The sequence below is a fragment of the Lampris incognitus genome, chromosome 2 (genome assembly GCF_029633865.1).
Source record: "Lampris incognitus isolate fLamInc1 chromosome 2, fLamInc1.hap2, whole genome shotgun sequence".
NCBI lineage: Eukaryota > Metazoa > Chordata > Actinopteri > Lampriformes > Lampridae > Lampris > Lampris incognitus.
In genome coordinates this window covers 27,752,241-27,780,012 of record NC_079212.1, presented here as the reverse complement: position 1 = coordinate 27,780,012, position 27,772 = coordinate 27,752,241, and the positions used below count along the sequence as shown (strand labels likewise).

Genomic DNA, 27,772 nt, shown 5'->3' with positions numbered 1-27,772 from the left:
AAAAAATAAAAAAAAGAAGAGGCAGCTGAGATGGTGTAAAATTGCAAACCCATCAAGTAAACCGTACTGTATGAAACACATGAGGTGAAATTGCCGATCCTTACTCTATGAGAAAGCATTGTTATCTAACACCACAAATAAAGGTTTTTGCCGTTTGCTCACTGGTGGTTAATACAGTGCATTAAATACACTTTCAGGCTCTCAGCAAAAAGTCATTGGGCTGTTGCAGAAGCAGGTTGTTTTCCATTGGCTACTAGTGTGTGCATGTTAAATATACTCGTTGCCATGTCACCACAAAAAGGCATTTTATTATCTTTTTATGAAAAAAGAAGATGCCATTAATACCCTTCATCACAACTTTGAATTTCTGAGCTGAAATTATGTTCCATGATTCAGTCATTGTTCTTAGACATCAGCAGTTAGTGGTTAGTCGATGGAGACAACTGGCCAGTTAGGTGTAAACATTAGTTGAAGTTCTTTGCATGGCAACTTTTAAAGTAAAATGTTCCAGTGCATTTCCTTCCTGTTTGGCTGCCACAGATAAAAATCCACACTTTCTGATTACTCTCCTAATGGTCTCTTGGTGCAGAGTTCATCATGGTCTATTGTCTTTGGCCAAAGAGTGCATCATCCAGTTAACCTTGGTCTTCCAGCTCTCTCGCAGAGCTTCGTTGAACTTCACTTTGAAACTCTTTAACGCTTCTTCTTCCGATTTACCCAGCGCTAAAGAATCCTTGTGAAAATAAGACAAGGGGAAAAATCATTGTCATCGTTACTGTTTTCATCATCACCATCACCACTACAATGCTATGTCAATATGCATACCTTCAGATATTGGATATCCTTGAAAGAGGAGAGCTCAGGCAGTCCTGCTGCCTTCATCATAGCAAAGAGATTGACAAACAGAGTCCCATTCCGACACAGGATCTTATAGGCATGTTCACAATACTCCCTGAACCTGGAAATATGAACGCAAAAAAGAATGGATATTGTCAGAGACACATGCACAGGATGCTACAACCTTCTATGATGACCAGGGATGCAGATATATCGGCACGACTTTGGCATCGGCCGATAAAGGCTTTAAAATGAAATACCAGCATCGGCCCGAAATGCTGATATGACAGACTGATAAGATGATGCCTTAACTGTGCACACACGATGTGAACCATTGACCTGGCACGGACACAGCATGTCACATAGGCGGGGCAGAGCAGTCTTGTTTACCTGCTACACCAACTGTCTGTGTGGTGTGTGGTTACATGCCAGCTGTTTTCTGAGGAGTTTTCAGAGGGGATTTCAAGTAGGCTGCTTTGGAAAACTGGTAAGTTAGGTGTAAAATGCTTTAACTGGTACTGAATTAATTAACTAGATAGTTTTACCTACAGGATCATGGATACACATTGATTTGATTCAGTATTTTAATGTGCAATGAAAAACCCCCCACAAGAGAAGCGTCCAGGGAGCATGGCAGTCTATTCCATTGCCTACAAACACGGGGATTGCTGGTTCGAATTCCCGTGTTACCTCCGGCTTGGTCGGTCGTCCCTACAGACACAGTTGGCTGTGTCTGCAGGTGGTAAGCCGAATGTGGGTATGTGTACTGGTCACTGCACTAGCGCCTCCTCTGGTCGGTCAGGGCGCCTGTTTGGGGGGGGGGACTGGGGGGAATAGTGTGATCCTCCCATACGATACATTCCCCTGGCGAAACTCCTCACTGTTAGGTGAAAAGAAGCGGCTGGCGACTCCATACTATTGGAGGAGGCATGTGGTAGTCTGCAGCCCTCCCCAGATCGGCAAAGGGGGTGGAGCAGAGATCGGAACAGCTCAGAAGAGTTGGGTAATTGGCCGGATACAGTTGCGGAGAAAAAGGGGGGAAAAACCCCCCACAAGGTTGCTTTACCTCTAGTGCATTGAGGTATTTATTTTAATCATGTTGCTTTTATTATTTGCATACCTTTGTTAGATAGTCACAGTGGAGGCAGACAGAAAATGGGGAAAAAGCATGCAACAAAGGTCACTGGCTGGAATCGAACTGGCAACAGTTGCGACCATGTGGTATGTACTCTAACCATTTGGCTGCGGAGACACCCCTGTTTTAATCATGTTTAAACAGTTTGTACTGGTCTGTTGGAGGGCCGTATAGCCACGTGTAAAGATAAAAAAATAAAATAAAAAAAATATAAAATAGACCAGCCGTGTAAAAATAGAGATCAGCAGTGTGAGTGCGTACAGTTTCCATGGTCAGTGTAGCAGTTTCTGTTCAGTCCAGTACAGGAGACTTGCAATTAGGCGGAAAAAAAGTGCATATACCGGCATCAGCACCATCAATTGGCCCCAAAATGAATTGGAAAATATCAGCATATCGGCAAAAATCCAATCTCATGCATCCCTAATAATGCAAGCTTTTTATAGTTTCAAAAATGCCTTTATCATACCTTTCAAACTTCTCGCTGTTGTTGGTCCTCCCTTGTTGGATCACATGGACAAAGTCATAGGTCAAGATAAAAGGCACACGCTCCCTGTTGATCCCCAGTTTGCGCTTGAAGTTCCCCAGGAAGTGCCCAAAGTCAATGTGGAAGAGCTGATGAGAAAAGCTAAGGGTGAGTGGCAATTACGGTAGCTTGGAAAAACTCCCGAATCATCGAATCCCAATCACTTTTTAAAAGTCACTTTTTATACATTGTTGTATGTCGTTACAATGGTTTTGTGTGTCTTGATGCTAGTTTGTAACTCAGATCTCCGCCCTAGCAAAAGAAATTCTTAACCTCAACAGGACAAACATGGTAAAAAAACGCTGAGAAACGATTAATGGCTCGCTGCCTGGCATCACCGGCTTGAAAGTAAAACCGAAGGCGTACATTTCATCTGCCATTTAAAAAAGGTGACACCTAGCTGGACCAAGTCATTGCTGCTATTTTATCTGAAAGTCACATTTGTTATCATTAAGAGTCCACGTCCACTCTTAATAAAGGATGGCCCAATTTGTTTGTTCTAAATATTGGCTAATAAACACAGTGATATTTGAATATCCATCCATCCATTATCTAAACTGCTTATCCAGCTCAGGGTCGCGGGGATGCTGGAGCCTATCCCAGTAGTCATTGGGCGGCAGGCAGGGAGACACATTGGACAGGCCGCCAGGCCATCACAGGGCTAGCTGACACACACACACACATTCACACCTAGGGACAATTTAGTACAGCCGATTCACCTGACCTACATGTCTTTGGACTGTGGGAGAAAACTGGAGCACCCGGAGGAAATCCATGCAGACATGGGGAGAACATGCAAACTCCACACACAGGATTACCTGGGATGATCCCCAAGGTTGGACTACCCCGGGGCTTGAACCCAGGACCTTCTTGTTGTGAGGTGACTGCGCTAACTACTGCGCCACCGTGCTGCATTATTTGCATAATTTGAATTGAATAATTTGAATAATTTGAATAATAGTAATGCAATTATTATATTATTATTATCGTTATCGTTATTATTATTATTATGCAATTAGGTGTGAATGTTTTGGCCCTGTGATGGACTGGTGGCCTGTCCAGGGTGTCTCCCCGCCTGCTGCCCAATGACTACTGGGATAGGCTCCTGCATCCCGCAACCCTGACTGGGATAATTGGCTTGAAAAATGGATCGATGGATGGATAATAATGCAATATTTGAATAAATTGTTGTAAAACTCCTAACCTACTCAAGGAGCCCTTGAAGAAAGCAACCCAGTATCGACAGATTTGGGCTGGAGAATCAGCGATTGGTTATAAAAGCATCAATGACCTTTAAAAATCAGTTTGAATGACAAAGCATTGTTTATCATGTCAAGTCAAGTGAAGTCAATTTTATTTGTATAGCACAATATCACAAATTACAAATATGCCTCAGTGGGCTTAACAGCAACACAACATCCTGTCCTTAGACCCTCTCATCATCTCTGAAACGTGCCCAATCAATGGCACTTCGAGACTCTAAAGAGGCAAAGCAAATGTACAGTCAGGATAAACCTGAGGGTAATATTACAGTCAACTCCTCAGCATTGCTCAACTTAATGTCAAATCGCCCCCAAGTGGTTGAAATTCTACATGGTGACAGTAAGAGACAGAGCAAAGCACATGACCTACTTGCTTATTAAAGGTATGTAATGCCACACACATTTTACCGTCTCACAATAATTTCTTGTGGAGAAAAACCATCAAATGTGTAAATCTCAATTATTGGACATCCATATTTGATACATTTTCAGGTCAAATTTACCCCTTCCCCCCTTTTCTCCCCAAATGTAGCTGGCCAATTACCCCCCTACTCTTCTGAGCTGTCCTAGTCGTTGCTCCACCCCCTCTGCTGATCTGGGGAGGGCTGCAGACTACCACATGCCTCTTCCGATACATGTGGAGTCACCAGCAGCTTCTTTTCACCTGACAGCGAGGAGTTTCACCCCCTCTCCCCGAACAGGCGCTCTAACCAACCAGAGGAGGCACTAATGCAGTGGCCAGGACACATACCCACATCCAGCTTCCCACCCGCAGACACGGCCAACTTAGAGACACCTGACCAGGCCGGAAGTAACACGGGGATTCAATCCGGCGATCCCCATGTTGGTAGGCAACGGAATAGACCACTATGCTACCTGGACACTCACCCCTTCCCCTTTGATTGCAATTTTTAGAGTAGTACCAGAGGACATGCTCATTCCCAGACATTACTCCAATGCAATTGCTTTTGCTTCCTTAATTGCTGAAGGCCTTATACTTATGAAGTGGGAGCAGGAGGCCTCTCCCACACATGTCCAGTGGGTTGGAGAACTTACGAGGTTTTTATACATGGAGAAAATAAATTTTACATTGGGTGGCTCTACAGGTAAATTTTACAAGATATGGCAACCATTTCTGACATATATGAAAATGCTAAAATTGTGTGCACTTCCATGACTGATTCTTGTTCAGTCAAATTACAGTGCAGATTAGCTATACACAGCTGTGACTAATATAGCCATCCATCCATTATCCGAACCACTTATCCTGCTCTCAGGGTCGCGGAGATGCTGGAGCCTATCCCAGCAGTCATTGACTAATATATATATATAACCAGTGACTAATATATATATATATATTTGTTTTTAAAAAAAAAAATTGTATGTGTATCTATGTTTACATTTTGATCTATTTTGCCATTTGTCTATGTACATTTAAATTTTTTTTCTTTCATTTTAGTTCTGTACTGTACAACCTGTCTTTTTGTTTTTCTGGGGGGGGGGTATAAAAATTGACAACATGAAAAAAAAAATGTAAATCTCACCTGTCCAGTTTCCCTAATCATGATATTGTCATTGTGACGGTCCCCAATGCCCAGGACGTAGGTGGCTACACAGTAGCCAGCACACGACAGTGTGAACTCCTCTATTGCTTGATCAAGTTTATCCCTGCCAGCAGAAAAGGTCGTAGATTACAACACGTGCGCACGCGCACACGCACACGCACACGCACACACACACACACACACACACATACACTCACAAGTAGCTTTTGGAGGTGTGTTTTTCTCATTTTTCTCTACAAACCCCAATTCCAATGAAGTTGGGACGTTGTGTAAAACCTGAATAAAAACAGAATACAATGATTTGTAAATCCTTTTTGACCTACATTCAATTGAATACACTACAAAGACAAGATATTTAGTGTTCAAACTGAAAAACTTTATTGTTTTTTGCAAATATTCACTCATTTTGAATTTGATGCCTGCAACATGTTCCAAAGAAGCTGGAACAGGGGCAACAAAAGACTGGGAAAGTTGAGGAATGCTCAAAAAACACCTGTTTGGAACATTCCACAGGTGAACAGGTTAACTGGAAACAGGTGAGTGTCATGATTGGGTATAAAAGGAGCATCCCGAAAGGCTCAGTTGTTCACAAGCAAGGATGGGGTGAGGTTCACCACTTCGTGAACAATTGCATGAGCAAATAGTCCAACAGTTTAAAAACAACGTTTCTCAACGTACAACTGGAAGGAATTAAGGGATTTCATCATGTACAGTCCATAATATCATCAAAAGATTCAGAGAATCCGGGGAAATCTCTGCACATAAGCGGCAAGGCTGAAAACCAACTGAATGCCCGTGACCTTCGACCCCTCAGGCAGCACTGCATTAAAACCCGACATCATTCTGTAAAGGATATTACCACGTGGGCTCAGGAACACTTGGGAAAACCATTGTCAGTTAACACAGTTCGTCGCTACATCTACAAGTGCAAGTTAAAATTCTACCATGCAAAGCGAAAGCCATATATCAACAACACCCAGAAACGCCACCGGCTTCTCTGGGCCCGAGCTCATCTGAGATGGACTGACGCAAAGTGGAAAAGTGTGCTGTGGTCTGACGAGTCCACATTTCAAATTGTTTTTGGAAATCATGGATGTTGTGTCCTCCGGGCTAAAGAGGAAAAGAACCATCCAGACTGTTCTCAGCGCAAAGTTCAAAAGCCAGCATCTGTGATGGTATGGGGGGGGGGTGTTACTGCCCATGGTATGAGTAGCTTGCACATCTGTGAAGGCACCATTAATGCTGAAAGGTACATACAGGTTTTGGAGCAACATATGCTGCCATCCAAGCGACGTCTTTTTCAGGGACGTCCCTGCTTATTTCAGCAAGACGATGCCAAGCCACATTCTGCACGTTACACCAGCGAGGCTTCGTAGTAAAAGAGTGCGGGTACTAGACTGACCTGCCTGCAGTCCAGACCTGTCTCCCATTGAAAATGTGTGGCGCATTATGAAGTGCAAAATACGACAATGGAGACCCCGGACTGTTGAGCAACTGAAGTCGTACATCAAGCAAGAATGGGAAAGAATTCCACCTACAAAGCTTCAACAATTAGTGTCCTCAGTTCCCAAACGCTTACTGAGTGTTGTTAAAAGGAAAGGTGATGTAACACAGTGGTGAACATGCCCCTGTCCCAGCTTTTTTGGAACGTGTTGCAGGCATCAAATTCAAAATGAGTGAATATTTGCAAAAAAACAAAGTTGATTAGTTTGAACATTAAATATCTTGTCTTTGTAGTGTATTCAATTGAATATAGGTCAAAAAGGATTTACAAATCATTGTATTCTGTTTCTATTTATGTTTTAGACAACATCCCAACTTCATTGGAATTGGGGTTTGTACTTTACCATTCTCACATTCTTATACATGCATCAATGCCAGCACGTCAAACTTTATTTGTAGAAATCAGGTCTGGATTCTGGTTCTTAATCTGATGAACTCAAGTACACACACACACACACTCACACACACAGTCATGAGACAGAATTTCCTCACTCCACACTTAACGTTCACAGAACAGTGCCTGTCCTGAGACCAATAAATGACGGGTCTAGACGGGCCTTGGTTTCACTGTATGACACAACTACATTTTAACTTCTCACCCTCTTGGAAGCTCCATGGTTTAAAGCCCACTGCCAGGCTGCTCCGTCTTTTTGACATGGTGCTGACATGCCAACATGACGTTCAAGGCCTTATTCATTACATATGAAGGTTCCTTGTTTTGAGGGCTACTTGCTATACTTATACATGCACGCACGCACGCACGCACGCACGCACGCACGCACGCACGCACGCACACACACACACACACACACATGCACGCACACACACTCGTTGTCTGGAACGATATAAACATCTCTACATGTTTTATCTTTACACATTTTAACATTTTTGTTGTCTTTGGTTTCTTATTTCTGTCCTTTTCTTGGAATGCAGAGCCCGAAAGGCCTAGATTATATAGATTATAATGTTTTGGGGGGAGTTGAAAGCTAGTTACAAAAGCTTAACCACAAAAAGGTGCCCTGAGAATTCACCTTAGTTAATGATACAGTGGAAGATGCAGTTTTGAGGCTTAAAGCAGATACAAGTACCTTAAAATAATCCACCCTACTTACTCGGGGTTTTTAGATTTGAGCCAATTGAGTAAGGCGTCTTTGTTGAAGGCAGCAGTGGCGGCACTGTTACTGTTGTTGCGTTGGATGTTGGCGATGGTGTCTGAATTCTTCACAACTTCAATGAGTCCCATCTTGCTCCCCGTGGACAAACAACCATAAGGGATCATCCTGTGAACAGAGGGAAAGAGATTTCATTATTTTAGCAGATGGCTCCTCATTCTAGGAGATGCATTGTGTTGACCTAAAATGGCGCCTGTAAAGGTAGAGTTAGTGAGTAGCAACTCATACCTGAGATCCAGGCCCTCTCTCTTCCATAGGTTCTCCATGAGCTGGATCATCTGGAGGGTCAACATGTCTTGTCGAAGATCTGGGTCACGATAAAATAAAAGGTGGGCTATAATAACCAGTAGTACTGCACATTAATAAACATTACAATATCATGACACTTTGTGGCTGTGCTGTGTGTTTGTCCGCAAAGGAACGAGCATGCGTGTGTGTGTGTGTGTGTGTGTGTGTGTGTGTGTGTGTGTGTGTGTGTGTGTGTGTGTGTGTGTGTGTGTGTGTGTGTGTGTGTGTGTGTGTGTGTGTGTGTGTGTGTTTTCATATATTCTGCTCTTTCTGTATCTCACCATCCCCGTTCTTGAAGATAATGCCCACCATGTCTCCCTGTGCCCACTGGTTCTTATACATCAGCCAGAGCGGCTTCATCTTAGAGTCCATGAACCTGCATCGGTCTGCACTGAAACAGTAAACACACATTAAAAACACGTCATCACTCTACCCTAAGAGTGTGTGCATGTTTGTTTGTATGTGTATGTCTGCCACTAACCAGATCTCTGAGAGGAGGATGCTGGGGTTGAGAGGAGACAGCAGGCCTGACATGGCCTCCAGGTAGGACTCCTGTCTAATACACAACTTCAGGTCCTCCGCCGTCATCTTCTGCGAACCCGACTTGACGAAGTCGCTGAGGGCCTTCATTTTGCATAGAGCCTCGTTCTGGGTGGTGCGGAAAAGCCCATGTTTATGGCACAGGCAAAAACAATCTTTTCTGAAAGATTTTTACTCGATGCAGATGTGTGGGCGTTTACCTGTTTAGTTAAGCTCTTAATGTGGTAGATGTTCCCCCTGCAGTACGCCTCGAGAATCAGGCCAAAACGCAAACTCACCGATGCCACGTGCATCTCTGACCTACAAAACAACACGAAACACTTCAGTCATTACTTTTCACTTGAGGCTGGAGATGTCAACGTCTTGCATCTTCACTTTTTCGGCAGCCTCTGACCTGAGATGCCAGAAGAGAAAGTGTCCTATCCTATTGTTGGACAAAGCCCTCTCCAGCAGGAAAGTGGTAAGGTCACAGTCAAGATAGGACTCATACTTGAGAACCTGGACCAGCTGGAGGAGGTACTGGAGCAGCTCATCATCACTGTGGACAGAGACACAGCTTCGTAAGCACTTATGTTCGTGAAGAGGATAATGAAACAAACAGGAAACAAACAAACACATGAACAAAAGAAGATGCATACCTGAGCTTCCTGAGGCATCTGATGGTAAAAGAACGAACTGCTGGGTCTGGGAAACTGTAGTCCAAAAGCTCCAATGCATGGATGGCAGGGAGATCGGGCCATTTCCTTAGTAAACTCAGCATCTTTGGAGATTGAAAGAGAAATAGCCATTTTGAATCAAAACCATGATGGATGAGAAGAAACTTGTGGGATCACAGCTTAGTGTCGGGCGATAAGGAAAATATTCTTATCATGATAACCACAAGGAGTTTTACATGATATTGATGTCATAAAATCTACCACGTTTAAGAATCAAACTTGAGGCTCACCACATTGAACTGTGTGACAATGTGAAGCATCACATCAAACCAGAAGTAGTTTTCATAGAATACTCCCTCAAATATTTCAAACTTCATTTTGTGAGAAATTTTAGGTAATAAGATTCTCATTGCCATTTATTTAGACAGCAAAATTGTGTATCATGATATGACAATATCTGAATTTCATTCTAATACAATCCAATTGAAAGAGGATACACAATAATATTGGATTATTGCCCAGCCTTACTCTGAGCTATTCTGAGCTATCAAGTCCCGTACAGTAAGTCAAATCAATTTTATTTGTATAGCACAATATCACAAATTACAAATTTGCCTCAAGGGGCTTTACAGCAACGCAACATCCTGTCCTTAGACCCTCGCATTGGATAAGGAACAACCCCCCCCAAAAAAAACCTTTAACAGGGAGAAAAAAATAGGAAGAAACCCCAAGGAGAGCAACAGAAGGCCTTTATTGAGCCACTGCCTTTGAAAACCTTGGTTGATGTTCGGTTTAATGTGTGCCAACGGTTACTGGGCGTAACAGCTATCAGTCATACCGTCACGTCTTAGAGCAGACGACCATCCTACAAAACGTAGACATTACGACTGTATATAATACTATTATGTCTATGGAAAGAAGGCCTTCTTTCACTCCTTTGGTGACTTGCTGAGTCATTCACAAACCTCTGAAGCAGTTGAAGTGGTGCAGTTCAATATCTACACTTTCATGTATCTGCTTAGCCCAGAATGAAACAGTTTCAGGTTTACTAAATAGATCTCTTGTGTACCTGCATGACTTCCTCACGCTTATTCCACTTGCTGATGAGGAGCAGCTTGGACAGATTCTCCGGGTAGCGTTCTCGCACCTCGGCACGGAGCCTCCACAGGAGCTCCTTCTCATCCTCAAAAAACTCAGTGTGGTTTTTGTTGTCCATTACCTCTCTGAGCTTAATGTGCTAAGGAAAGAGCAATACGACCGAACCACATGAATAATAATGACCGTGATGAATACAATGATGATAGTAAGTTTATTTGTACAATGCTTTGCAAAATGGTCCAAAAACAAGATTGCAAGGCGCTTCATGTGGAATAATATGGGATCAAAAAGAAGATACAACAGCAGAAATATAACAGCAAAAACAGTGATGATAAAGAAATCTATCTATCTATCTATCTATCTATCTATCTATCTATCTATCTATCTATCTATCTATCTATCTATCTATCTATCTATCTATCTATATCTATCTATATATATATATGTGTGTGTGTGTGTGTGTAATGAGTAATATGTATAATATATATGTGTATATATACGTATATATATATATAATGAAAATATGTGTGTGTATATATGAAAATATGTGTGTGTGTGTATATATATATGTATATACACACACACACACACACACACACACACACACACACACACACACACACACACACACACACACACACACACGTAGTGTCTTACCTCTTCCTTCGTGGCAATGATCATTTCACCATTCCTTTCCATATCACTTATCTGAGAATAGATGTGGATATTTTGATTGATGACAGTACAAAACAAATAAAATAACATCAAACCATTATCAATACCTATGCTTTCAGCCATACAGTTTTTTCCCCCCTTTTTCTCCCCAATGGTACCCAGCCAATTACCCCACTCTTCCGAGCTGTCCCGGTCGCTGCTCCACCCCCAATCCGGGGAGGGCTACAGACTACCACATGCCTTTTCTGATACATTTGGAGTCACCAGCCGCTTCTTTTCAGCTGACAGTGAGGAGTTACGCCAGGGGGGACGTAGCGTGTGGGAGGATCACGCTATTCCCCCCAGTTCCCCCTCCCTTCCTGAACAGGCACCCTGACTGACCAGAGGAGGTGCTAGTGCAGCGACCAGGACACATACCCACATCCAACTTCCTACTCGCAGACACGGCCAATTTTATCTGTCAGCACGCCCGACCAAGTTGGAGGTAACGCGGGGATTCAAACTGGTGATCCCCATGTTGGTAGGCAACGGAATAGACTGCTACAGTACCCAGACATCTCAGCCATACAGTTGTATATATTTTTTCTTCATCAGAAATTGGAGACCAACATTTTACAGTTAGCTAGAGTGAGTCTGTCTGTCGCTCTGTACCTTGTTGAGTGGAGGGTAGTACAGTGGATGTGGCCTGATGTTGGGGAAGCGGATGAGGAGTCCAGCAGTGCTGTCCACATTGGGGTTCTTCTCCACAGTTCCCATCGGGTTCAGCAAATCACTTTTGTCATCTGTGTTAAAAAGATATGGCATCATGTGACAACCGCTCATGCACACATCTGTTTGTAAAGCGTTCCTACAAACTATTTACCATAAGAGCAGGGCAGACCTGTCGTTTGCAAATAAGCCCGACAATCCTGTCGGTCGACCACTTCATCCGAAAGGGGAGAGGTCTGTAAATTATTAGCTCACGTCACGTAAAGAACTAGTTGTAATTTTGGAGAGCATATTGAACAAATTTGGACCTAAACGGATAAAAATATAATGGGCCCACACAAAAACACCACATAATCACAGATTCCCTCGGATAAGGCTACTATATTTTGAAATAAATATAGCCTTTATACATATGTATCTGTATTTAAATTGAGGCAGAGATGCTACTGGTTTCTCATATCAGCTGAAACCAGTAAGGCCCAGCTCTGGATAATTATTCTTTTACTTTTTTCAATTTCTTAAAATTTTTTCTGTGTACCTTTCAATTATTAGAGCAGTTGTCGACTGTAGCAGAGATGGGTCAGCAAACCAGTGTGATGCAGACCTAACACCAGCGTACTGCACTCTGTGAGACTTTGTTGGCAATTCAGTATAATGACCCCAAAGTGTTATTATGTCAGTTCTGAGCAGCACTTTGATTTCTGAACTTGTAATATCCTTTTTCAATTTAGATTCTTTCTACAGTAGGGCATCAGACGTTCAGAGTCATTCAAATGCTTTTTTTCCCCATTTTGTGCACATGATGCTCAAAATCAATGTCCTTATATGACCCCCCCTTTTTTTCTCCCCAATTGTATCCAGCCAATTACCCCACTCTTCCGAGCTGTCCCAGTCACTGCTCCACCCCCTCTGTCAATCCGGGGGCGGGGGGGGGGGCTGCAGACTACCACATGCCTCCTCCGATACATGTGGAGTCGCCAGCTGCTTCTTTTCACCTGACAGTGAGGCGTTTCGCCAGGGGGATGTAGCGCGTGGGAGGATCACGCTATTCCCCCCAGTTCCACCTCCCCGCTGAACAGGCGCCTCGACTGACCAGAGGAGGCGCTAATGCAGCAACCAGGATACATACCCATATCCGTCTTCCCACCTGCAGACATGGCCCATTGTGTCTGTAGGGATGCCCGACCAAGCTGGAGGTAACATGGGGATTTGAACTGGCGATCCCTGAGTTGGTAGGCAATGGAATAGACCGCTACGCTACCCGGACCCCCCTTATATAATTTTTTTGAAGGGTTAGCTACACTAACATTCAGTGCACATGAACAACAAATCTGGGTGGTTAAGAATCTGATACTGATTTCTTTTGTGCAATTCTTATAAAAAATTCTTGTTGAAAACCCCCAAAACAAATTTAAAAGACTTTTCTTGCATAAGGCCCAATGTGACACAAAACTTCTCATAACATATGAACAGACATTTGTATTGAAAGGGCCATACAGTGGATGCAGACATTTTTTGCATGGGCTGTAACAGTATTAAGGCCATTATCAACTCTTGCTTCACTGAGTTTCATAACCACAGTGTAAAGGACGATATCCATGTCTGCAATAGCTAAAGTAATTAATCCCTGAACCATCCCTGCAAACGCTGCCTTTACAGTTTCTCAGTTGGCTGACACAAGCAAACGAATGATAGATATATGAGGAGCAGAGTGGTTTCAATTTTGGTTCCGTTGTAAACCATACTTATTCAGGTCCTTTGGTGAGTTCGATCCATCATACCAATGACTGTCACTCAGCCAAACTAATTCCTGTAATAATAAAAAATAGACACAGACCCCGTAATCTCCCTGTAACATACAGGGAGCTAAACAATTTGTTGCCAGTTCGGACTTCAGTTATCAGTCCCCCACAAAGCCATGCACCTCAGACAATAAAAATGGCTTTATCAAACGTCAGGTCGCTAACTAATAAGTCATTTTTAGTTAATGATCTTATAAGTACCTATAACCTGGATTTCACCCTACTGACCGAGACCTGGCTGGATAGAAATGGCGCAGTCGCGGTTATTGAGACTGCATCTCCTGGCTTCAAATTCATCCATACCACCAGATCTGATAAGAGAGGCGGTGGAATAGCTGTTGTCTTCTCTGATTCCTATAGCTGCAAGGAAATCCCGCTCGGGAAATTCACGTCTTTTGAACACCTTGCTCTTACCATACATTGTACTGCTACGATTTTAATAATTACTGTCTATTGGCCACCAAAATCTAAACATGGCTTTCCTGACGAATTTTCGGAGCTACTGTCTATGGTTTCCACTGACAATGATTATTTCATCATCCTGGATGATTTTAATGTTCATGTTGACAATCAAGCAGACCCCGATGCTAGAAACCTAATTGGCTTACTGGAAACATTTGCTCTCACTCAGCATGTTTCCGGACCCACCCACAATAAGGGGCATACTCTAGACTTAGTCATATCAAAAGGACTTAATATTACTGTACCCCATGTCATGGATGTTGCTATCTCTGATCACTGTTGTATATTTTTTGATGTGTCTGCTCTTCCTGTACAACAGAAGAGCACTTGAATGCTCAAAAAATGCTTCAATGATAATAACACGATTGAAACCTTTCAGAAAACCGTAAATGAGTTGTCGCCGTTCATGTCGTCACAAACTGAGGATCTTGTGAACGACTTCAACTCAAAAATATGGAACATCTTTGACAACATTGCACCTGTTAAAACTAAAAACATAGAAAAACAAAAAGCCCCCTGGAGAAATGGAGTGGTTATTAGGCAGCTTAAGAGAGACTGTCGCCAAGCAGAATGACAGTGGAGAAAGACTAAACTTCAGGTTCACCATGAAATTTACAAGGATAGACTGAACAAGTACTGCAAAAAAATTAAACAGGCCAGACAGTCTTTTTTCTCTAAAATAAATAATGAAAATATTAACAATAGTAAAGTGCTTTTCTCCACTATTGACTGACTTATTAATCCACCATCTCCAAATCCATCAGAGATACTGTCCACTGAAATATGTGAGCAATTCGCTACATTCTTCAATAACAAAATTATTGCCATTAGACAGAACATTAGTACCTCAAGATCCAGTAATGAACCTACCCTCCAGTTCTCCAGAAATATCACTGGCACCATGTCTCACTTTGACACTCTAGACCTTAAAAGTCTAGACAATATTGTTAGGCAGCTCAGGTTGTCCACCTGCTGCTTGGATCCTCTCCCTTCCAAATTTTTTAAAAATGTTTTTAATTGCTTAGCACATGACGTTTTAGAAATGACTAACTACTCTCTTCAGGCAGGTATATTTCCTGCAGCACTTAAGACAGCTGTCGTTAAACCACTTCTGAAGAAGAGTAATCTTGATACGACAGTTATTGCCAACTACAGGCCCATCTCTAACTTACCATTCCTCAGAAAAATCCTTGAAAAAACAGTTTATTCTCAAGTTAATAACTATTTAATATCTAACAACCTTCTAGGCATTTGTCGATCAGGTTTTCGATCTCACCATAGCACAGAAACAGCACTTACCAAAGTTGTGAACGATCTGCATATGAACACAGATTCTAATGAATTGTCTGATCTTGTGCTGCTGGATCTCAGTGCCACCTTCGACACTGTTGATCATGATATTTTGCTAGAGAGATTAGAAAAACGGGTTGGCCTTTCTGGCCCGGTTCTCAACTGGTTTAAAACATACCTTCAGGACAGGCAGTTCTTTGTGTCTATTGGAGACTTTTCCTCGGACAAGGTGGGTATAATGTGTGGGCTACCCCAAGGTTCGATTCTTGGACCACTACTATTCAATCTCTATATGCTCCCACTTGCACATGTTATACAGAAACACAAAATAAATTACCATAATTATGCAGATGATTCACAACTGTACATATCCCTATCTTCTGATGACCTAGCTCCCATACGTTCCCTAATTCAGTGTATTGACGATATTACTTTATGGATGTCAGATAACTTTTTACAACTGAACAAAGACAAGACAGAAATACTTATTTTTGGTGCAAAGACTCAGAGACAGAGAATTGCGGCTCATCTCAGCTCTCTGTCTCTGGAGTGCAAAGGTGAAGCTAGAAATCTTGGTGTAATCATGGACAGTGATCTAAATTTTAAGAGCCACATCAATCAACTCACAAGATCAGCTTTCTACCATCTTAAAACCATTTCAAAACTAAGGGGCTTTCTATCAATATCAGACTATGAGAAATTAATCCATGCTTTTATAACAAGTAGACTAGACTACTGCAATGGACTAGTCACTGGCCTCCCAAAATCAGTTGTGCACCAACTACAATTAATTCAAAATGCGGCAGTGCGTGTTCTCACCAGAACTAAAAAGTATGAGCACATTACACCTGTCCTTAGTTCTCTGCATTGGCTCCCCGTAAAACTAGAATTGATTTTAAAATTCTTTTAATTGTATACAAAGCGCTAAATGGCCTTGCACCACGCTATATAAAAGATATGTTAATTCCCTATAAACCAGCAAGAACTCTCAGGTCCAATGGCTGTGGTCTTTTAACCATCCCCCATGCTAGGTCTAGAGCAGGGGAAGCTGCATTTTCTATTCATGCCCCAAGTAGATGGAACGCCCTGCCTGAGGACCTGAGAGAGGCCCCCACACTGGACATATTTAAAAGCAGGTTAAAAACCTTACTTTTCAAAACAGCCTACAGCTAAATTCATAGTGTGTGTGTGTTTTATATATTTTGCTATTTTTATATATTCTGCTCTGTTGTTACTTTTAATTAATCAGTGTTTATGGCACTTTTATTTATTTATTTCACTAACTCAGTTTTAGACATGTTTGTACTTTTCTAGAATTTGCCTGTACTTTTATTTATTTATTTTTTGTGAGGAGATTTTATTGATTTCATTGTTTTATTGTGTGAAGCACTTTGTGTTACATTTGTTTGTATGAAAAGTGCTATACAAATAAAATCTGATTGATTGACTGATTGATTGCTGTATTTCGACCAAATATTCAGGCAAGGAGTGTGGGCTGCCAGTTATTGCGGGAGAGTTTTGAGCAGAGGCTGAGTAATACTAGCAGAGAGAAACTCTCAGTACCGGGAACTGATGGCCATGTGGAAAGGAGGAACTCCCCAGTCTTCAGCTGGTCCTTGTAGTCAAACACCATTGTGTTCACCCATGCTATTGGACAATCCTGGTGAAAGACAGAAGAAAAGATGATTGGATGGATGGATGGATGGATGGATAAAATAAATAACAAGATAAATAAATAAAGAGATAACTTGATAGCTAGAAAAATAGAGTTTGATAGCTAGAAAAATAGACAGACAGACAGACAGATAGATAGTAGATAGACAGATAGGCAGACAGACATATAGATTCATACTACTTCTAATTAGTGGGTCCAGCTATTTCAGCCACACCCATTGTTGACAGGTAGCTAAAATCAAGCACACAGCCATGTAGTTTCCATAGACAACCATTGGCAGTAGAATGGGTCATACTGAAGAGCTCAGTGACTTAACAGCATGGCTCTGTCATAGGATGCCGCCTTTCCAGCAAGTCAGTTGGTCAAGTTTCTGCCCTGCTAGATGTGCCCTGGTCAACTATAAGTCTGTTATTGTGAAGTGGGAACGTCTAAGGGCAACAACAACTCAGCCGTGAAGCGGTAGGCCACACAAGAACCACAGAATGGGACCACCGAGTGCTGAGGCACATAAAAACCGACTGTCCTAGGTTGCATCACTCATTACCTACTTACAAACTGCCTTTGGAAGCAATGTCAACACAAGAACTGTTCGAGCTTCATGAAATGGGTGTCCATGGCCAAGCAGATGCACACAAGCTTAAGATGGCCATGCACAATGCCAAGTATCGGCTTGAGTGGTTTTAAGCACACCACCATTGGACTCTGGAGCAGTGGAAACGTGTTCTCTGACGTGATGAATCACACTTCGCTATCTGGTAGATTAATATGGTTTGGGTGGATGTCAGGAAAACACGATCTGCCAAAATGCATAGTGCAAACCGTAAAGTTTGGTGGAGGAAATGTAATGGTCTGGGGCTGTTTTTCATGGTTTGGACACCTTAGTTCCAGTGAAGGGAAATCTTAATGCCACAACATGACATTCTAGAGAATTGTGTCCTTCGAACTTTGTGGCAACAGTTTCCTGTTTTAGCATGACAGTGGCCCCGTGCACAAAGCGAGGTTCATACAGACATGGTTTTCCGAGTTTGGTGTGGAAGAACTTGACTGGCCTGCACAGAGCCCCGTAGCAGCAAAGGGGGGACCAGCTCCATATTAATGCCCATGAGTTTGGAATGAAATGTTCAACCAACACATATGGGTGTGATGTTCGGGAGTCACATACTTTTGACCATGTAGTATAGATAGATACATAGACAGACGGACAGAAATCACCAAGTATGAAAAAGTAAATCTTAGTAAAGCTACATGGCATAGCTAAGGGAATAGCTGCCTTTAAGGACACATACAAATATATACAGATGGTAAGCATGCAAAAGCTGTGTAGCTATTTGAAAAATTAGACTTTTGTACTTAGTTTTATTCTAAGTTAGTTGTCCGTTCTAAAAAAAAAAACCTTGCTGTTGAAAATGACATTTGAAAAAGATAGAAGGTTTGCACTTTGTGTTTATTGTGGTTTCTAGTTCAGGTGGGCAGATTTGGGGTATAGTTTACGGGATGGGAACCAGTCGTCATTTACTGTACATATTTTTGCTTTGTATTAGTGTGGTTACGTTATCTTACACAAAAGAATACTTGAGTAGTAAGAGTTCCAGTACGCAGTATTGTTTGGGGGGGGAGGGGAGGTTATAGAAAAATCTCATGTGATACACCTTTAAATGCTATATTCATAAATTCAGGCCAACCTCTTGATTTAGTGAAATATTTCAGATCAGGTATGTGGTTAGTTCAATAAATAAAATAAGAAACCAAAGCTGAAACTGTCCATCACTGTAATGTAGAGAATACAACAGAAAAAAATACATGATATAAAAATGTAAAAAAACAAAACAAAAACACAGCTATGGCACAATTCCCTACCCCGAATGAACACTTGTATTATAAAATAACTTTACTACCCAAAAATAAAAACATATTGTACATTAGTGTAAACTACACAGCAATACTGTTTTTTTTTATTGTAATATGTGACAGTTTCAGCAAAATTATTAGAATTTCAACAGTTAAATTATGACGTAGTCATTAGGTTAAGGGGAACCGTTCATTGCTTGTTTACTAGACAGTTCCCTTTGCAAATTATCAGACGGAATAATTTCCACTGAAGAGCAGGTTAGCGTGGCCCCTGAAAGTACCACTAAAATGTAGAGTTAAAGATGCGTCTCAGGCCCACACTTGGAATGTAAAGTAAATTAGCAAAAGCGGAAGTGAGGCTTTAAAATGCGATATGGGACATGTCCCGAGGTGTGGGGAATCACCTCTCAGGCAAATGCGCTAACCAAAATACATCTGCTCTGAAAACACAAAAATATTAAAACGATACAAATAACAGCGCCAAAATAACTCGACTTCTGTGTGTCTTCCTGGTGTTTGGCCGTGAGGACTTCTCCTCTGGGTAAGAGAAGAGAGAAGTGGCTCAGAAAGCAGAAGCTGGGCTGGTGAAGCCTGATGCCCAGCAGAACACCTGGGAACACTCCTCTGACATGTTACTCACAGCAGCACATAAACAAAAAAAGGGGAACTTTCCTCTCAACGTATAGCCACAGTGGCCATAGCTGGAGGCTGCAGGGCCATTTACGATGCACGCTGGCAGGGTAGTACAGCTGGCGGTGACCTACGGTGTAATGAACCACTGTTTGTAAATGATGGACGGTAACCCTTAACAACCCGCGTCTTATTGCATGTTAGTTGATGCGCTGCAACAAAAACAATATCTCAACACATCCTTGGGTCTGATGTTTCAGCCTTGTGGTCTTATTTCTCTATAAGCAAGCAAAAAAAACCTGCTCAATAGCGGCTTCACTTGTTTTCTCATAGTAAGTCTCGGTACTTTAAAAACAAGCCAGACTATAGCAGATATATAAAGTTGATATGCACTAGAAACTGGGGAAACTGTCTTTCTCTACTGGCTGATCCCCCCCCCCCACTTAAAATCAGATTGTTTTTCTCTTCAGTACTAGACTGCCTATCTTGTAAGGATGGACATGTTTTAACTTCACTCAGTTCCACTCTCATCCCAAAAGCATTATAGACAAATTTACTCTGGAGAAAAACAACACTAGCATTGTTGGTAAGGAGGCTATTCGTAGATGCATCTCAAATGTATATCTTCATTGACTGATGGTATACAGGAGCTCGAGTAGAGAGAAGAGACCCTAACTTAAGAAGAATAAAAGACACGTATTTCTCTCAAAGCTGGATAAAGGGCAGCTGCATAAGATGAAAAGTGAAAACTGTGGTTTTGGTATAAGTTTACAAGCAGGGAACAACGTACCTACATACAGGGACTGCAAATATGAATTTAGAATTCCATGAAATGTATACTAATTCCTTCCTTCCTTCCTTGGAGTGATATAGAGATAAAAGGCTTGAAACGGATGAGTCGTTAACCGCAGCCTTGCCACTGAATACACTTGCACAACCAGAGACAGCAGCAAAACACGCCCACCCACAAAGCATACTATACACACACACACACACACACACACACACACACACACACACACACACACACACACACACACACACACACACACACACACACACACACACACACCAGAGAGGAAACATGTCTGTTTGTGCTTGCTAACAAATTTACACCCACTTGCAGAAAGCACATGCTCGCTCAATGAAATGTTCTACTACGGTTGGTTTGTAACCTGGTGTCTTGCTCAGATATTTTTTTGAGATGGACTCACTGCTTTTTTGCTCTTCTTTTTGGTGCCGCGGGGTTTCTTGGCCTTCTCGATGACCGCATAGAGAGCAAAGCACAGTCGGCTCATCCGAGGCAAGTCGGCCACATTGATGTCAAATTCCAGCCTCTGGTCCCACAGCGGTTCGGAGCACACCGTCACCTCCGAGCTCGTCACCACCTTACAAAGCAGTTCACTGCCATGGAAAAGACCCGCCTGAACCACAAGCTGCAGCACCACAGACACAGAAACATAGAATGAATAACACTTAGACGGAGAGCAGGGTACCATATGTGGCCTGGGACCTCAGCAAATTATCACATTTTCCATGGGGGATCATTCGTGGAAGATTTTCACAAACAATCACTAAATGATTCAGTTTCCTGTCACACTAGCTATGATTCAAAGGTCTGCATGTTCAAGACAACAACAGGTTAAGGTGCATTTGACTGCAGTGTAGACTTTCACGCATAATAATTGCCAAAGACAAAGACAAAACGAGATATCATGCAGCCATTAAGGCTTTGTGCATGGACTATTTTGGCCCAAATAAGACTGGTCTTAATCCAGATTTACAAAATAAGTGTATGGATAGACTCCCATGGGTTATGTTTTCAACCCTTGGTCCAACAACTGCAAATATGACTGATAATTACATGACAGAAGAAATTTGGCATGAGTCATGATCTGCTCTGAGGCAGTGGCCGGAAGTGCACTCACACTTAATAACCCATCTAAACAGTAACATAGTTAGTTATGAGCCTGAAACACAAAGGCACACAGATACACATTAACCCACTTCCCCACTTGTCTTTTCATTACCATTCTCTTTTTTTTTCCACATTTACTGGAAAAATTGCGGGCAAAAATTGACATGGCGAGACATCAATGTTTAAAAGGACAGAAAGGAGTAAAGAAACCGACTGAACAAAGTATTTGAGTGCGAAAGGAGAGATGCCTCTAAAGGACGGTTACAGTGCAGCATCACAACATAATAGAACAAAATGGGGGAGAAGCTCATCAAATTGTGAGATAGGTCTGACCTATCATGCCCTATCTGCAGTTGTATCAACAACACCCCCCAAAAAAGAAGTGCATTAGAAGCACAAGAAGGGGCGTAAAAGACTGTCCTTTTCTAAGAATCTAGGCCCCAGAATGAGACGTGAAAGCCAGATAGATCCTCCCCACTTCCTGTTTTGAAGTTTTAACCAACCGCCTTGATAAATTTATGGGAAATATGTGGTCTGGGTCATGTGACCCCATCATTTACATGCCAAACCCTCATCAAGTTCTCATAAAATTGAGGTGTCAATAAACAACTAAATGCTATACTTCATTGAGCAGAAAAGTGAGAAAAACCCCCATGCAAAACCACACCAACCTTCATGCCCTCATCTGCGTTGACTCTGTTGCCCTGCACCAGGTGAATGTGAAAAGGTTCATTGATAGACCACAAAGAGGAGGTATTCTGCTGTTGAAGAGTGAGAGATGAGTGAATTACTTCTACATTACCATTCCTTCACATGTACACTACATCTGTGCTTAAAGTTTAAATTCATAGAGTGGTTGCTGTCGTTTCCTTCAAAGCGACATGGCCCAAGAGAAAGGCTAAACACAGCACGCATTCAAAACACAGTTAAAAAGAAAGAGGAACAATCTTTGAAAGAGCGCAACGCAGGATAAAAAAAAACAATGAGTTCATTCTGTGGAAATCAAACTGCCTAACCAAAACCAAATTGTACAAATCACAACAGCAATAGTTCTCATACAGTCATCACCTTGTAATTCTATAGCAGATTAGTTACATCTACATCTGATTGTAAGTAAGCATGTAAAAAGTGAATTATCTACACACTCTGTTTAACAGCAATTTTCAGCCTAGCCAAAGTCCACAGCCTGGTTGAGAAACAACTGTACGAGACCAGGATGGAGAGAGTGCTGTTCTGTTAATGAAAGATACCTTCTTCAGGGGCAGCGGGGGAGGTCTTGATGAGGAGCGACTTTTGGACACCTGGCTGCACATACTACCCTGCTCCTCTTGGTATTTGGTGATGGTGGAACAGTGGACCATGGTCAGAAGGGGGTTTTGACCCCTTCTCAGACAGTAGAAAATATACTGGCAAGAGAGACACACATAGAGAGACATGAAAAGGACAGAAAAAAAAAAGATTTCCTTTTTTTTTTACTAGTTCATCCGGTGTCCAGATAGCGCTGGTTCACTCCTGAAGGCTGTTCATTTGTTGTAGGTTAATGCAGTTGAAATCTCATTATGTGTGGATGGATGCTGTTGCCTTCTGCAGGGCTGCAAGACAGATATGAGTCAGCCCTGCAGGTAGCTGGAGTTTCAAAAACAACAGCGGAGTCTCCTGCCACTCAAACCTTAAGTAACCACGCTCCTGATCTGACTGGACGTAGACTTTCCCTTCACCTCAGCTGTAATAGACCATCTGCATGACGAGGCAGAGGCAGGCGGCGAAATACAGACAAAAATAGAGAAAATGGAAGAGACTCGAGTTGACAGACACACAGAGAGGCAAGAAAAACAAGATGCAAGGGGAAAATAAAACACAAAAAGGGCCAGGTGCAGTCGGCCGCTCACTTTGAACTGGCACAGGGGGTGTTTCCCGTAGATGAACTCCCATCTCCCATTGATCTGTAAGGTGTAGTCCTGAGGTTCCTGTTGCTGCGAGCGAAAGACCATTGCCTTCTTCTTGAGGGCATTCTTCATCAATACCAAAGGGATGTCCTGGGGATCTTGCTGTAGCATGAAGCTTTCCTGTGGGAAAAAGAGTGCCAATGAAGCTCTTGTTTTGTTTTCATTTCTTATTTACAAGAAATCGCACAGGTTTTCACATCTGTGGACATCCTTCCTTATACGTTATGTATAGGGTTTGCAAGGTGGCACTTGTGGTGTGGGTGGGGGATTTCAAAAGAAGTTCACATTTACCTAAAAAAAACATCCTTCACAACGTGTCCATGCAAGGTGATACCAAAGATTTTCCCATCAAAGCTTTTGTGCTAGCAACACCACGAAAACCTGCCACCCGCCAATCCATCACCTCCCACCCGCGTAAAACCCAAGGGTTATATTTCCCTAGATAACTGTTGGGAACATGGCCTGGTAAAACTACATGGGGGAATCAAGCTTCAGTCAGTGCGCAGCAGTTGGAGGACTTACATCACAGGCCTCAAACTTGATGTTGATGAAGATCTTCTTGGTGCCTTTTGACTTGACGGATTCCGGCAGAGAGGAGCGCGGCTCCAGGTCACATGGGAAGCTGTACTCCATCCACTGCTGCCACGACAGCCTCTGTCGTTCCAAGGCCTTGTCTTCACAAAATGTACGCATCTTGGCCCGAAACTCATCTACTTCATGGTTCTTCTGGGCCTCAAACTCATGCAGACCTGAATGATAATGGGTTCATGAATGAAGAGGATTCACTTACAATTAGGAAGCCTTATTTTCGGCCTAGCACCAAAGGCTCCAACTTGTTTGTAATCTAAAACTGCACAACATTGTTGCTGATAGGTCACATGATTGCAATGCTACTCCATCGCCGAAGGCCGATGCTGACCTTTTCCGATCAAAAGGCTGATCTGGGTGTTGGTGAGTTTCTCTACTCGGTCGCCCTCCCTCGCCACCAGCCGCAGCATTGAAATGAAGGGTCGGACATCGCTGATACGCCTGGATTCATCCTCCAGCTCCTCCCTCTCTGCCGTCTGGTTGATGCAGGTGAAGACGTACGCATCGGGGTTGCCTAATTCTCCAAAGAGGGGCTCGCTGCTGGCGTTTCTCCATACCATCTGGCACAAGAGGAATGTGGGACATAGAAAAGAGCTCCGTTTCTTTCTTTTTTTTTCCTGCCCTTTTTACTCCCCAATTGTACTTGGCCAGTTACCGTATTTTCCAAGCTGTCCCAGTCGCTATTCCGTCCCCTCTGCTGGTCCAGGGAGGGCTGCAGACTACCACATGCCTCCTCTGATACATGTGGAGTCGCCAGCCACTTCTTTTCACCTGACAGTGATGAGTTTCGCCAGGGGGATGTAGCGTGTGGGAGGATCACGCTATTCCCCCCCAGTTCCCCCTCCCTACCAAACAGGCGCCCCGACTGACCAGAGGAGGCTCTAGTGCAGCGATCAGGACACATACCCACATCTGGCTTCCCACCCGCAGACACGGCCAGTTGTGTCTGTATGGATGCCCGACCAAGCCGGAGCTAACACAGAGATTTGAACTGGCAGTCCCTGTGTTGGTAGTTAATGGAATAGACCGCTACGCTACCCGGATGCCCCTAAGAGCTCAGTTTCTGATTGTTTTCTGCAATGTTCAGTCTTGGCATACACACATTCTGTGTTAAGGCAGTCATAAGAAAACAGATGACAAAATAAAAAAGCTAGAACGTCATTGAAGCGAACATACCCGTCACCGGTTATGTTGATAGAATTGATTCCTTTAGTTTCTGAGAAAAACTAAGACGATGACGATGACGTCTGGTGAGCCAATGGCCACTTCAAAATCAAAAAAATTTGGCAAAAACCTTCTGACTAAAACTAACTTGAAAAGACATTTAATCTCTTAACAGCTTCCAAGAGTATCATTACGTACAAAGCTAAATCAAACAGTCTGAAGTGGCAGAACTGTTGGCATAGAAACTGGCACATTCAATGGTTTCTAACAGCAGGTCTGCCTTAGCAGAGGACGGGCCATGTGTATTAAGGAGGGAAGCGGTATCTCTTTCTATAACAGCCACTGTACATGAAAACATTTAGATGCAGGAAATACTAAAACAAATGTCAAGCTTTTTTGTAATGCTATATATAACTAGACTAAAGGAATGAAATAACCATTTTTCGAATTTGTTTAAAAGCACATTAAATAGATTTTGACACCAATGTAAATACCCAGTGCATTTTGCTACTGTGGGAATCACATCCGCTGCAGTATGCTGCACTCACTCCATTAGAAAATGTTACCAGTATGACCTAGTTCTTATAACAAACATAAACATGATAACTGGACTGCATTTATATAGCACTTTTCTAGTCTACTGACCACTCAAAGCGCTTTACAATGTGCGCCTCACATTCACTTCACCCTTTCCCACACACATTCATACACTGATGGTGGAGGCTGCCATGCAAGGTGCCAACCTGCTCATCAGGAGCAGTTAGGGGTTCAGTGTCTTGCTCAAGGACACTTCGACACCCTCTCTGGAGGAACCGAGGATCGAACCAGTGACCTTCCGATCACTAGTCAACCTGCTCTACCTCCTGAGTCATGCCACCCCCCCCTCGGCATGATATATGATAATGACATTATTCATCATACGCCTCTGGAAAATAACAAATAACGTCATTCTATTGATTTCTAAATACCGTTTGTGCAAAAGTGGCCGAGGATTCAGGGACCTACTTTTTTGATGGTCTTGATGGTGTCTTTGCGAGACACAGGGAATTTGAGGAAGATCCCAGTGGGCAACAGGAAGTCCATCATGATCTCCGGGTCCCCCTCCTCCCATTCCTCCTGCATCCCATACTTCCCTGGGGGCATGGTGACAGCCTCTCATTTACCGTCAGCTCCACTGCTGCTCCCCACAACATGCCGGGCATTCACACAAAGGCAACACAGCCCAGTTAGGACAACCACAGCGAAGATGTGTTGTTTGTCAAGCATAGTCTACATATGTTACAGCACACGTGTAAACATGTGACATGTGTTACACATGTGCCATATTTGTAAGGAAAGTTTTTTTTTATGGCACCAATTGACATATTGCTCGGACAGCAACAAATTGGGGCTGCACAATATTGGAGGTATAAACAATTATCAAAATCACAGTATTTGTTCAATAGGTAGAAAATGCTTTGAAACTAAACCTTCTCACTATGACTTTACTCATAGTAGCCCATAGCTTCAGGGCCTTTTCACTTGTTTTCTACACCTGATCGCCCCATTCTTCTCTCTATCTCTTCAATCGTCTGCCAGTTTCCTGCAGTTGCCTTTGACATCCTAATGGGCTCTGCCAGAAACACAACAACGATTCTTTTATATGAGCCAAATTCAACACTGACTACATCACATGTTAAATCCACAGGTATATGAAATGAAATATTTTTTCCATCTTCTGCCATTCGATTATTTAAAGTACATCAGAAATATGGTTTGATTAAAAAAAACAAAACTGAATTGCTGTTCACACAATTAATTTACATCGTTGATGGTGTGTGTGTGTGTGTGTGTGGGGGGGGGGATGCGTAACTTCTCGTTTATGAACGGCACATTGTAGTGTTGCCTATACGAGCAGGTGTAGGCCAGTTTCATAGAGACGAACAAGTTTAAAGACACCCAATAGAGAATGCATTGGCGTGACCGTAATGTATGCAACGGTGAGTCGCAATGGGCTGCTGCAGACAAATCATTTCGTTTCATACTGAAATTGTTGTTGGTGTGAATTACAGCCACAAGAAGATGACACCGCAGCGATGAAACTGTCTAATATCCACAGTCCTGTCTATGGGAAACTTGTCTGATTTCACGGTTAGAGAAGCCGACCTGTGTGCACTTGCCTTCGCTCTATAATTTTTCGCCGCTCCTCGTCATCTCGTCATGTTTCCTCGGCGATGATCAGCGGGGGTTTCCTTTTGACGTGAAAAGCTCCAGCAGCAGTAGGTGTCAGTCCCAAAAAAAAGGTGTGTGTTATCCACGTTAAACCACCACCACAGATGTTTATAATATATGTACTCAAAAATTCATGCGTAGCCGCGTACAGAGCAAGTGCGTTGTCATTCAAGCGATGATGCGCTGGCTGAGCGACTGCGCTCCGCCGCCTCGTGTCGGCAAGGGACCGTCTGCAAAAAGTTTAGTCCCCGCCAAGTGGCAAAATCTCTCTCTCTC

General features: G+C 42.7%; 1 protein-coding gene across 2 annotated transcripts; it reads right to left on the bottom strand.

Annotated features, from left to right (window-relative positions):
* Positions 1-350: 350 nt before the first annotated feature.
* On the bottom strand, positions 351-26,428 carry pik3cd (phosphatidylinositol-4,5-bisphosphate 3-kinase, catalytic subunit delta). 2 transcript variants are annotated; one of them, XM_056273758.1, is made up of 22 exons: positions 26,291-26,428; positions 24,453-24,681; positions 24,056-24,282; positions 23,477-23,653; positions 22,838-22,993; positions 22,259-22,348; positions 20,884-21,105; positions 17,080-17,176; positions 11,906-12,036; positions 11,237-11,287; positions 10,551-10,718; positions 9,464-9,585; positions 9,220-9,363; positions 9,026-9,125; positions 8,767-8,933; positions 8,567-8,676; positions 8,226-8,304; positions 7,938-8,105; positions 5,302-5,425; positions 2,439-2,584; positions 826-958; positions 351-733 (listed from the first exon to the last, which is right to left on the bottom strand). In XM_056273758.1, exons 1-22 carry the CDS (start codon positions 26,426-26,428, stop codon positions 596-598), a joined length of 3,117 nt encoding a protein of 1,038 aa, XP_056129733.1. In that variant the 3' UTR covers positions 351-595. The 2 variants fall into 2 exon arrangements, with proteins under 2 accessions (XP_056129733.1, XP_056129734.1); XM_056273759.1 differs by having other exon boundaries at positions 22,838-22,906; positions 26,291-26,381.
* Between the last annotated feature and the right edge of the window lie 1,344 nt (positions 26,429-27,772).